The sequence below is a fragment of the Sinocyclocheilus rhinocerous genome, unplaced genomic scaffold, assembly GCF_001515625.1.
Source record: "Sinocyclocheilus rhinocerous isolate Xijiao unplaced genomic scaffold, SAMN03320098_v1.1 scaffold377, whole genome shotgun sequence".
In the NCBI taxonomy this organism is placed as follows: Eukaryota; Metazoa; Chordata; class Actinopteri; order Cypriniformes; family Cyprinidae; genus Sinocyclocheilus; species Sinocyclocheilus rhinocerous.
The window spans coordinates 755368-768529 of record NW_015633195.1 but is presented as its reverse complement, the minus strand read 5'-3'; the positions used below and the strand labels follow the sequence as shown (position 1 = coordinate 768529).

At 37.0% G+C, this 13162-nt stretch overlaps 1 protein-coding gene across 1 annotated transcript in view; it reads left to right on the top strand.

Moving 5' to 3' along the window:
* The first annotated feature begins 234 nt into the window (after positions 1-234).
* Positions 235-13162, top strand: part of LOC107743865 (cAMP-specific 3',5'-cyclic phosphodiesterase 4D-like) — a 61449-nt gene continuing 48521 nt past the window's right edge. Inside the window, exons 1-2 of the mRNA XM_016557314.1 lie at positions 235-291; positions 4074-4306. Of these exons, the coding sequence (XP_016412800.1) occupies positions 250-291; positions 4074-4306 (275 nt within the window). The 5' untranslated portion in view covers positions 235-249. The remainder of the gene's footprint in view (positions 292-4073; positions 4307-13162) is intronic.

Below are 13162 nucleotides of genomic sequence, written 5' to 3'. Positions count from 1 at the left end.
AGGACCACAGACTCACTGATGAAAAGAAAAGTACATTTATTCAAATGCAGTTTCTGATGCCAGAATTACAGTAAGCTGGTAATAGTCTAAATGGGATTTTGAGCCGACATGTGGTCTTGTGGTGTCTGTTGTCACCTTATTTTACAAGTCTCATGATTTGTGTGATGACAAACCTCCTTTTATTTGATTTGTTCTAGGACTTTCTACGCTCTGAGGCTGAAACCTCAACTTTTATCTGGGGGACAAACAATGCAAGAGAATGCCTGCAGCGGCGAAAGTCAATTGGAGAACGTGAGTGCACTGAAATCATTCATGCCATACACATGCACTGACAATTAATCTCAATATGTGTAACTTTTATTGATCGCACTGGACATTTTACAAGCATTGAGTAATTATTGGAGTCGGTTAAGAGGTTTATTAATCATCATTGGGCACCAAAAGACAGAGCAGCTAGCTTTGGTTAAAACTCAGAACAGATGTTACAGGTTCAAATGATATTTCACGAAGATGTTTTCACTTTATAAATGAAGGGAACAAAGGGAATGTTTATGCTTTCACCTGTGATAAAGTATATAGTCACTTGAAACCTTGCCTACAGATGGGTTTGTGACTGTCATTATAAAAAAGCATTACCTTGGAAATCAGTTGCTCTAAATCAGTTATTTATCAGTACTTCCAAACAGGTTTGTGGCAGTGATTAATGATCTGAGCTGTAAACCAGTGGGGGTCCAAGACTGAAACCCCAGAAGCAGTGAAACCATGAACCGTAGTGTTGCTGAGCTCCTCTACCACCTTTGTGTCCTTGTGCAGCACTTAAATGTGCAATTTCTGCACAATTTCTGTTATGTGAGGAATGTGCATGTGTGTACTACTGTTCAAACGTTTGGGGTCAGTAAGATATGTATGTATGAATGTATTTATTTATTTATAAATTTATACTTTTATTTAGAAAGGATGCATTAAATTGATCAAAAGTGACCATAAAGACATTTATAACATTACAAAAGATTTCTATTTATATTCATCAAAGAATCCTGAAAAAAGCTGTATCATGGTTTCCACAAATATTAAGCAGCACAACATTAATCATAAGAAAAGTGTTTTGAACACTAAATCAGCATATCAGAATGTTTTCTGAAGGATCATGTGACACTGAAGACTGGAGTAATGACTACTGAAAATTCAGCTTCGCCTTCATAGAAATAAATAACATTTTAAAGTATATTGAAATACGAAAATCTGCTTTAAATTGTAATAATACTTCATAATATCAGTTTTTACTGTTGATCAAATAAATGCAGCCTTGGTGAGCATAAGAGGTGTCTTTCAAAAACATAAAAAAATTCTTACAGACCCAAAACTTTTAATTGCTAGTGTATGACAATGGATTTTTTAAATGTAATATAGATAGAGCAATATGATTTGTATAAAACAGGATGGTAAAATATATATATTTTTGAATATGTTAATATAATGTGGGGTAAAGAAGGCCTCCAGGGAACAGCTATAGTGCTACTAGTATTGTCACGGGTGCACACACACGAGGAACAAGTATAGCAGTCAGACTCTGACTGCTATACTTGCTATACTTGCTATACTCAGACTGCTATACCCCCCCCCCACAAATGTATCTAATATAAAACTAATAAACAGCCAATGTATCTAATAAAAATCTAATTACCATCCAGTGTTTTTTATTTATATCCTGGGAGGCCTTTAGTTATTAAACTGAAATATGTCTCTTAAATATATCCTTACAGAACTAGTCTCAAAGGAGGCAGATCAATTGTAGTCTTTTGTAAGAAGATTAATGAATTAAGATTCGTCATTGACCTGCTGTCATTCAGCTCTAGGCGACATGATAAGAGACTCTGATCACTTGTCATCACCTGTGTAACCCGTGTTACTGCTCACATCACAAAAGCCCGGGGCAATGCTGAGGCTCCATTGGCCCGCCATAAAGAGCTTCATATCACTGTGATTCATTTCTGGTGCTTTATGATGTCTAAAGTGTTTTTGTTTTAATGACTTTTTAATGTCAGAAGTGCCTTTATGTTTGAGTTACAGCTCATTTAGTCTGTTTTAATTTTCTTATCATCCTTCATTCTGTCTTCATCATAATTAATACATTTCATTAAATGAGCAGTGTATTGTTCTTTAGTGTTTGAATGACAAATTAAACCATCCAAGCTGTTTACCTTCCCTAAAATTCATATGAACACTTTAAGATACCTGATGATGAGTGAATCACTGAGCATTTCTGAAAATGTAGGTTTCAGTCCACAGTAAAAGAAAAAATAAAACAAATCTGCTTTGAAGCCTGTTAGTTAAATATCATCGGGTCTCACTTGATAGAGTACCTCATTTGGGTGCCGGTCTTTACCCATGTGACACCTTAATCATTCCTCTCTGAAATCACATTTACCAATATTTCAAACGCAGTGGAGCTCTACAAAGCATCAGTGACGATAATTAAAATGTTTATATATGCGACACCTCTGTGAAAACACTGGTAATTGGATCAAAGGTTTCTGTATTTACTCACTTATTTATTTATGAGTCGGCTGATGGTTTGCATAATTCATTCGGGCAATAAGATTGGGGTGTTCCCCCCCCAAAGGGAGCGTGTTTCCTTGCAGTTAATGTGTTTTTCATGGGATGTGACTACAGTCATCAGTGTAGAAAGGTGAGACGTTGTTTACTGCTCTCACCTTGAATCAAAAGACTGTTTAAAACTCTTATTTCACAGTTGGGCAGTGATAATTTAGATAGAAAATTTGTTTTTTAGTTAATATCTGATTTATCAAAACTAAAAAAGTCAGTTAAAAAGATGCAATTTAATATAATGTGTGTGTGTGTGTGTATATGTTTTATTTAAAATATAAAAACACACTTTACAAACTTTGCTGTATTCAAAGTCCACCTATCGCCACTCTGATTTATATTTTTTAAATTTTACATTTAAATAATATTTCAAGCATGAAACTTGGGTGTCCAGATGAAATGTCCTTTTGTATCCACACTTTTGTCCCCTAAACCTCCTACAATAGCATTGAGACACATCTAACTTGCCTCCCGTGAAGAGGTAAATTAATTGTTCCTGAAGGCCAGAACTGTTTTAAACTCTTCCGTTCACATCGTTCACAACTCTTCCGGGAATGGGATACCTTGTTTTGGCTTCTAGCTCTATGTGAGTGAACACAATTAAGTAATTAATAATGTATGAGGTGATAAGTTTAAATGTAAACCTCCTGAGAGGTGTTTCTCTACAACCGAAAACAAAGGAAAATGTCACTGTCAGAAAAGAAATAAATGCCTTGTAGACCTGTCTTTGAGCACAGGTACTGAATCATTTTGCCTTCAGTCAGAAATCTGAATGGGTGACTAAGAATTATGTAATAATTTATCTTTCAGGATAATTGAACTGTTTTTCATTGCATTTTGAGGTTGGTGCCTGAAGGAGATTAAGTGGGGCGCCTTTTTGTGGGAATCAATGGTGATTTGTGTTTTCTACTTTGTCCCGAGGCTGTTTGGAGAGAGCTGGTCTCTCTGTATCCAATCAATATTGCCTTGTATTCAGGGGGAATGAGGGTTCTCTGATGGGTCTTCAGAGCATATTGTCAAAAGAAGAGGGGGCTGAGGATCGCAGCAAACGGGAATGATAAATGGATGGATGGATATGCGTCACATGATCCTTTAGAAATCCCTCTAGTATGCTGGTTTGGCACTCAAGCAACGTTTAGATTAGATCATTCAAAACACACAATATTTATAATTTTGTTGCTGTTTACAAATTCAAAAATGTTTTAAGGTTAATCATTTTAGTATAAGGCTGAAAATCAGACTTAAAACGTATCAGAAAACAAATGGGTCATTGTTCGAAATTTTTGAATAGAATGTGTACTTGAAATCTTTGCGAAAATGAGTCTGAAGGTTCATCTGAGGACTTTTAACAGTTCATATATCTCTACTTAAATTAGTGGACTATTTTTAGTAAAAAATCTCATAAGTTCTCTAAAACTGTAAAGCATTTAGGAAAATGACTATTAATGAAACTGTCACCTTCTTAGGTCTCTGATTGTTCCCCAGACTCCCCAGACTCATGTCCACTCTCCTGCATGGAGCCCTTTGCGGTCCGCAGGCTTTCCTGCCGAACCGTCCAGCTGCCCCCTTTGGCCTTCAGGCAGGCTGAGCAGTACTACTGTGAGAGGAAACCAGAGACCGAGACGGCCCAGCCTCGACCCACCAGCCTCCCTTTGAGAGCACCTCCACTCATTGCCATCACCTCCGCAGATACAAGCAGGTAAACAGCTTGGCCTTTATCATCTATATTCTCATTATTGCCGCTGATTGTTTTTGTTCCATTTAACAGAAAGAAAGACTACATTTTAAATGTTATAGATTTGCTATAAGTCAATATCAACATTTTAGCAGGACTAAAAGCCAATTCTGAATTAAAACAGAAACTTTTACTTTCAAACATGTAATTAACAGGGGTCAAAGAACCTCTTACAGAAAATTCAAATCCGCTTTTGTCTGATCTAGATACGTTGGAGCTAATTGTGTTTTTGATCTGTTTATTTTCTTTTGCTTTGGAGATGTTTTTTTACAAGATCATTTGTTTTAGTCAAAGTCAGTTATGCACTTTGATGATTCTGATTGCTAGGCTATACAGTAGTCTAAATGTTTATATTGTGTCATCATTTTAGCAAGCACATTTTATTGCATGTATGTGAAATTTAAATGCTTCAGATCAGAAAATCTCCACTACTTTTACTGAAGAAAATAATCGGTGGCCCAACTGAAAGTAAACAAGAAATGTTCTTAAAATCAATATCATCATGAACTGCTGGTAGATGCTGTTTGCACAGATTGTAAATAGTGTTACTGTTTGCACTAAGTGTAAAAATCAACAAACAGCATCTTGTTTACACTAAATTCAAACAGTGGTAAATGCTATACAAACAGTGTAAACAGAAGTGAAATGCTGTTTGTACTAAAGGTAAATTTTCTGAGCATTGGTAGACACTTGAAAAGAGCCTCTGCCAACAAGGGTTTTTGCACGTTTTGTGTAAACAGACAGTCAAATTATTAACATAGGCTGAATGGGAAAAAGTGAAATTTTTAGTTTAAAGGAATAGTTCACCCAGAAATGAAAATTTGCTCACCCTCAGGCCACCCAAGATGAGTTTTTCTTCATCGAAACATATTTGGAGAAATTTAGCATTGCATCACTTACTCACCAATGGATCCTCTGCAGTGAATGGGTGCCGTCAGAATGAGAGATCAAACAGCTGATAAAAACATTACAAAAAAACAAACGACTCCAGTCAATCAATTAACATGTTGTGAAGCAAAAAGCTGCATGTTTTTTACAAACAAATTCATCACTAAGACGTTTTTAATTTCAATCCGTTAGCTTCCAGCTATCATACAAGTCCTCTATCCATAAAATTGCTTTCTCCAGTGAAGACAAGTGATTAATTAATGGACTGGAGTGTTGATTACTTTGTGATGTTTTTATCAACCGTTTCTTGGACTCTCATTCTGACGGCACCCATTCACTGCAGAGGATCTATTGGTGAGCAAGTGATGTATTGCTAAATTCCTCCAAATCTGTTCTGATGAAGAAACAAACACTTCTACATCTTGGATGGCCCTGAGGGTGAGTAAATTTTGAGCAAATTTTCATTTTTGTTGGAACTATTCCTTTATGCTAGGGGTGAGAGAGGTAAAGAGGGATTTAACCCAAGTCTGACTTCAACCTGGTTTCCTTGAGTCAGCAGCTCTTATTTTTCTTGAGAATGTGCACAGACCACACCTATTTATTTAGTCTGTCCTAAATTTATAGTTAGTTGCATTTTTTTCACTTAGCATTGTTCTATTGCTTTAGATTACAAAAACTGACAAAGATACAAACTTTTTATTGTAGGTCTTTGGTTTTTACATGGCCTTGTAGCATCGTGACGTTTGATAAAGCGTGGTGGACCAGTTCAGTGGTCCAAAGAATGAATACAGTCCAACCAAAGACAACTCGATGATAGCTAGCAACTTTCTCATAATTAGTATCTAAAGCAAAAGATGATTGACAGTCACGCCAGCTATAGAGACGGAGAATCTGTCAGTCAAGTGCTTAGTGATGCGCAACATCAGTTCCCAGCTACGGCACATAGACTTTATACGCATGAGGCTTGTTTTTCCCATCTGATTATGGTAAATCATTTTTTCAATACCCCAGGAGGCCTCCGTCTCCAACTGTGAGGACTGGAGAATTTTGATGTTAAGAACACTGTGCATTAAACATAAGAAAAGTTGCAAGAATGCATACACAAATGAAGATTTCGCCTTGTATTTCAGAAACTGTTGTTGATGCTCACTAGTATGAACTATTGTCTTAATTGTGTTACACTGCCTATAGTGTTCAATTGCATCTTCTGCTCTGAATAAGCCTTGCATCTTGATTATGTGTATGCATCAATTCCCTGTTTTATGCCAGGCTGTAATTCACAAGGTCATGCTCCCCTCTTTACAATTCAGTGAATATTCTAATATGCCAACTTCACTGGATAAATTGCCTCAATTCTTTTTCCTCCTGCTGCCTCTAATGGAAAGAGAGCTTTATCCAACACCTTTCTATTACACACACTTATCTTTGAATTGCCTTCCTGTCAATGCTGTGTCAGATGCAGGACAGTCATTCGAACAACGCTTTGGTTTTAGTGCCTGAACTGAGGGTTGACTCGCATTGTATTTGATTGAAAATCTATCTCCGATAAAAGAGAGAAGGGGAAAAGAACAGATTTGCTGTCAAAAGTAATTTCATGCTTATAACTTCAGGATTCTGTGTGGTTGTTTAGTGATTATCGTTCGCTCAGGTTGAACTGACACCTAAAAGATGCTGTCAGTATTGCTCGGCTCATGTGAAGAAAACTGAGAGTGTAACTGAGTGTGTATGATGACCTGTCAGGATGCTTTAAGTCACTGTACACAAACTGTACTAAATGTGAAAAATTCTAAAATATACTAATTAAATGTTAAATTTGTGAGTATATGAAAAATGTGAAATATAGTTGTAATATATATTCAATTATATATTAAATATATAATGAATATTTATATATAATGGACTCTTTTCACATTTCCTGCCTGGTTTCTCAGAAGCGGAAGTAAACTTCCATAGCAGTGAATGGGAGACTACATCAAATATATATATTTTTTTGTGTTCCCATTTGCTCAAATAGCCAAAGGAAAAACTCCACAATAGGGTTTTCATGACTTTCAAAAAGAGGAAAAAATAGAGAGCGATTGATAACGGCAGTCAGAAGTGTGAGCAATGTCAAATTTACTGTCATTCCCACAGCCTCAGTATTAGAAACACCCTCACAGCAACGTTAACTCGTTTTTTAGTAATGTGATGCAAAGGTCATATATACAAGTATAGTGTTATAAATGTACATAATTTAAAAAATGAAAATATAAAAAACTTTGTAGGATTTATGATGCTAATGACCGTTGAAACGTGTCATCACAGTCTGTGAAAAGTGTCCATTTATTTAGTATGTATATGTGTGTGAGCACATATACATACTAATTATTCATATATACACACACGCATATAGCATATACATATATATAATGAATGTATAAATATATAACATAGAGAGAGAGAGAAACAGAGTAATGTATAAAATTTAAGTGGACTTTTGAGCACCACTGTATTAAAATTTTTTTTTTCGTCATCTGACTGATTCGGCATAAATAAATAAGAAGTTTTGTTTTCCCAAAGTTGTTTCCCGCATTGTGCGATGAGCATTAGGCTCCTCCCCCTGGTCTGTCAGTCAACCTGTGCCGAATAAATATTGATCTCCTCCCAGTATCACTTCTGTGAAGTGGAGAGGAGACTGAGAGCACTTGGATGTTGTTTTGCGTCCAGGCGAGGCGCGAGACAGGGATGCTGATATTGTTGCATGGACCCCGAAGATTTGCTAGTTTATTTGGGAACCAATTTGACGGGGAAAGCGTTTATTGTCCTGAGTTTTGTGTTATTATGGACATTACGATATAAGCGAGCAGCAATGTCTATAGACGATGAACTATTGGACAGAATGGGTCAATCCAGTAAAGTGAACATCAAAATTGACTTTTCTGTTTATATGCATTTGCATATTTTATGTAGAATATTATTGCTTTCTTGGAAATAGCACTAATGGTGTACTTTACTCTACGCTTTCTTATGGATGTTTTCCAAGTTTCGGACGATTCGCACCAAAGCTAACAGTTAGTTGCAATAATTATCTCACAAAATATAGTGTTTTGACGAATTTTAGCGAGCAGATACAACTGCAAGAATGGACGCCGGAAGCGAGGTGTCAACTTTGGTGTCTCCCGGTACCGATGGAAATGCGCCAAAACATCTGTGGAGGCAACAGAGCCCGGTTCCTCTTCAGATCCAGAACTCTTTCGGCTCGCGCAAGAACTACCGGGTGAGACAGAGAGGTTTTTCCGACACGGAAAAGTACCTGAATCCCAGGACCATGGACCGGACATATCCTGTGGACACCGGTAACCGTCCCGGTTTAAAGAAGTCCAGAATGTCATGGCCGTCGTCCTTTCAAGGACTTAAACGGTGAGAACATGCTTTTGGCCCGTCCAAGTAAACAAGGCGTGTTTTTTTTTTTTTTTTGGTGAAAGTAATTACGTTATATAAGTAGCCTACTTTAAACGCGTCATTTGTAGTAGGTGGAACTTTTAATTTAACTATTTTTAAATGCATATCGTAACAATTGATACATTAATGTATTATAATCTGGGATTTATCAATATATATATATATATATATATATATTGTTAGTTTTTGCAAACTAGTACAAGAAAAAACATAAATAGGATGCCATCTGGAGACGCATCACAGAAGTCATGCCAAGTACAAGGTATGTTTCATGCTGCACAATGCATTGTGAGTGAAAGAGAAAACTCATCTGCATACTCATTTAATTGGCTGTGATTTTGTTTTTGTTGTGACGTCATTTTTGCTATCAGTCTGGACAGAAAAATAGGCTTGATGTGGAATCTTACTGGATAAGACACAGATGGATTGCAGAATGGACAGACACAGATATGGGTCGGAATAATATATAAAAAGTATAAAGTATAAAGAGCCTGTAGTTCATGTACAAACAGTTTAGCAAATGGCCAAGAAAGAAGCTGAATGTTTAGGTAATTATAATCAATATTTTTAATTAGCCCAGGACATGAGGCATGGCTTCTCTTGATGAGATTGTGCATAAGTACTTTTCACGTCTGTTGCTCTCTGGAGAGCCCTCTGGAGAACTGCTGTCCTTCACGGCTCCCCCTTCATTCACCAAATGAGAAATAAGACTGTTTACACCCATCTCAGACCAATTCATTGCAAGCTGAACACCAGACGTTCACATCCAGTCCCTGATGGTCTAGTACTTGGCAAGAGGAGACCAACGGTTCAAATGTTCCCTGAAGAAAAGCAAGTGTTTATTAGAGAGCATTAGTTACAGGCAGAAATATGCAGAATGATACCCTTGAATCAAGCTAATAATAGACCATTAGTCACAGTTTTGATACCTTTCGGTCAGAGCAATGAAATGTTTCCTTACCTCCTATATATTGCCCTCACATTGGCACTAAGTGGTAAATGTAAATATCATATCTTTCACCCTGACAAGACGTTGACGATTTTACTATTTTCTGTCTATTCCTCAAGGATTCCCCCTCCTTCCTCCCTAAACCATTAGTATGTTTTATAACACAATGTATGCAAAAACAAATACATTTTTGTGTCTTGAAACTAAGCACCCCTGATTTATGACGTCAGTGTTCAGTTTAAACCAGAATGAAAGAAAAACAAGTCCTACCTTCTATCATTATGCCGATAATTGCTTCTATAGTCCATTTAAATCCATTTTCTCATTACTGGAGATGGATTTCCTATGAGACTCACGGAGGGGGTGATATTCAACCCCACACATTTAGACCACGACCAGTCTGCATGACTCACTTTTGTGAATATTATCACAATTTTAATATCCAGGGCCATCTTACCCCTTCGTTTCGAGTTTTCCTTACTGAGCAAATTGTTCTCAGTGTTTGTGGAATGATGTTCAGTGACTTAACGTGAGCAGGGTCAAGCTAATGTTTTTTCATGCTTTCAGGAAAAGCACAGGTTATATACGTTTTCAGCTGCATGGACAAAAATAGGGCATTAGGGCCTGCTTGACTTGGATTTTAGACAAAAACTTTCATTGCCATTTCCTTTGCAATGTTTATGCTCAAGAATGATGTAGTATGACGTAAAATGGTGTAAAACAGTGCTTTGGTTGTTTTGACATATTGTGCGAGAAGCTCTTTTTTATAAATTATGACTGAATCTTTCTGTTCATTGCCTCCTTTGTGCATTGTACCAAGGATTTGGGTTGAAAGGATCCAATATCTGTACAAACCACAGTGCACGTCTGTTGGCTGATCCCAAGAGCTAATTGTCACACTGGTCCCTGGAAACACCTGAGGTGTGAACGTGTTTGCTGCGCTGCTGTGTGTGAGTGCTGTTACATTAGACCTCTCGATCAGAGGAGTTCATCCTGATGGATGACGTTATTAACAGAGAGCGGTGAGATCAGTAAGTTGTGACACTTAATATCTTGTCTGATTAGCTAACAATTGAGGACTGGGAAGATGGTGTCATCATGGTGAGGCGAACCTCTATGCAATGCAGTGACGTGTTTCAGCAGTTAGTTTTTTTTTTTTTTAATTTGGCATGTTAATTAAAAATTTTTTTTAACTCTGTCTCTCAGTGATATCTTTATAGTGCAGATATTCTGCCTGTCAGGCAGCATGGATTTGGTTTCTAAAGTAGTCTCAGTTGTACTACACTTTTGTACACAAACACGCACACGCTGACAGCCAAATCCCTCAGAGACCTGATATGCATCATGATGCAGAACTGCCTCTAGACGCAGACAAAGCTTTCTTGTTGTCCTGGCGCATGGTTGCTTTAAATCCAGAGCGCTCCTGGTGCACCTGGAGAGCTCCTTGTAGAAACTGAATAGTTGACTGATTTGCAATATATTTAATATTGATGATATATTTATTTATGATGAATTTGCTGGTGATATACAATTAAGCAACATCCTGAACGTTGTAAAAATATTAATACTAGTTTATTTCACTATCATCTAGACCAGTGGTTCCCAACCCTGGTCCTGGAGGCACCCCAACACTGCATGTTTTGCATGTCTCCTTAATCAAACACACCTGATTCAGGTCATCAGCTCATTAGTAGAGACTCCAAGACCTGAAACTGGTGTGTCAGAGAAAGGAGACATGCAAAATGTGCAGTGTTGGGGTGCCTCCAGGACCAGGGTTGGGAACCACTGATCTAGACTAGACTAGATTAGATTTGTGTGATCATGGTGCTAGCAACAGCATGTTTGATTCCCAGTGAATATCAATGGAATGTCTGTCAAATGTGTAAATGAAAATTTTGTTTTGCGAGTAGTGAGTATGAGTATGAGTTTAAGACGGATGGTAAACTTTTTAAACTTCAGTAGCAAAAACAGCATTACTAAGTTTTTTTCATTCCATCAGTTCAGACTCTGTTAAAATTGAATGAATAAAGTGATAGTTAGACTGATTGAAAAAATTACCCTTTATAGCCATATATATGAGTTATAAACACCACCATTTAAAAATTTGGGGGCAGTAAGATTTTTAAAAATGTTTTTGTAAGAAGTCTCTTACACTGCATTTATTTGATCAAAATACAATAGAAACTGTACTATTGTGAAATATTATTAAAATATAAAATAACAGTTTTCTTTTTAAAAATATTTTAAAATCATATTTTTAAATATTTATTTAAAAATATGTTACAGTTGAATTTTCCGCATCATTACTCATGATTATTCAGAAATCATTCTAATTATCTGATTATCTAATGATTTGGTGCTCAAAAAAGATTTTTTATTCTTTATTATTGTATTTGTTTATTTATTTAGTTTGATGACTAGAATTTATGGCATCATCAGCCCTTAGAGTATGTGAGTTGCCATCAGTACAAATCAATACTGTTACATTTGTATTCTCTGTAAGTCTAAGTCCTGTGATACACTTCAGATTTGATTGCAGCGATAACCGATGCCTGGCCGCCGAGGCTTTCACCCGTGATGAAGAGTGCTGTCACTGGTAGAGCATATATTCTATCTATAAACACAGGGATAGTGTCTCCCATGAATGGTTTGATTTATGTGCGGCAAGAATTCAGGTAGATCGGTGTTCACATTGAATTCAGATAAGACTCAAACTGTGGTGCTGTGTGCTAATGTGAAAAATTTGTAAATTCATAGTAAAAAAAAAAAAGGAAAGGTCCTCCTAGGGTTCCGGTCATGGGAATAATGTAGAACTTAAATGCTGCCACTTTTACCTGTCGCCTCCTCAATGATTTTTTAAAAGTTTATATGTAATATATATGATTCATTTAAATACTCTCCTCCCATAAACTCCTATAAATTCGTATGCAATAAGGTCAGCAAATATGTCCATTCTTTTTCCTTGCTTATATTGTAGTGTGTGTCTTTAGTATATATATGTTCAGCAATATTCAGAATTTTTAAAATACCGCAATACCGGTGTATGTCGCTTAAACAACGTTCGGAACGCGACACTGTTTGAAACGGGTCCGTTTTTACTGTTGCACTGTGGTGAGGGAACAGCTGTATGTGTTACTAAGCGTGAAAGTTCCGAAACTGAAGCTGTAGAACTAATAGAACGTGATGACACAGAAGAACTCATCCACAATATCCACATTGACCGCCACAAATATCCACCGCCCCCTGCCATCAGCTCCCGCGTCTCACACACACGAGCGCGACTTTAGCACTAGATTTAGCAACTTTCAGACCCTTTTAGCGGCTTTTTTCCATAGAATATTCATACTGACAAACCTAGCGACCTTTTTGGATAAACCTTAGCTATGGTTCAGTTGGAAGATTTCGCCAGTGCTGTCCCGCAAACGCGAGGTCTGACTTTCCCAGAGAAGTGTCACCTCTCTCGGCGTCTGTTCTGTGCAGTGAGCGGCAAAGAAGCAGCGCATTCAGTTGGCCGAACTGCAGCCGACTCGTCAATAAATGAG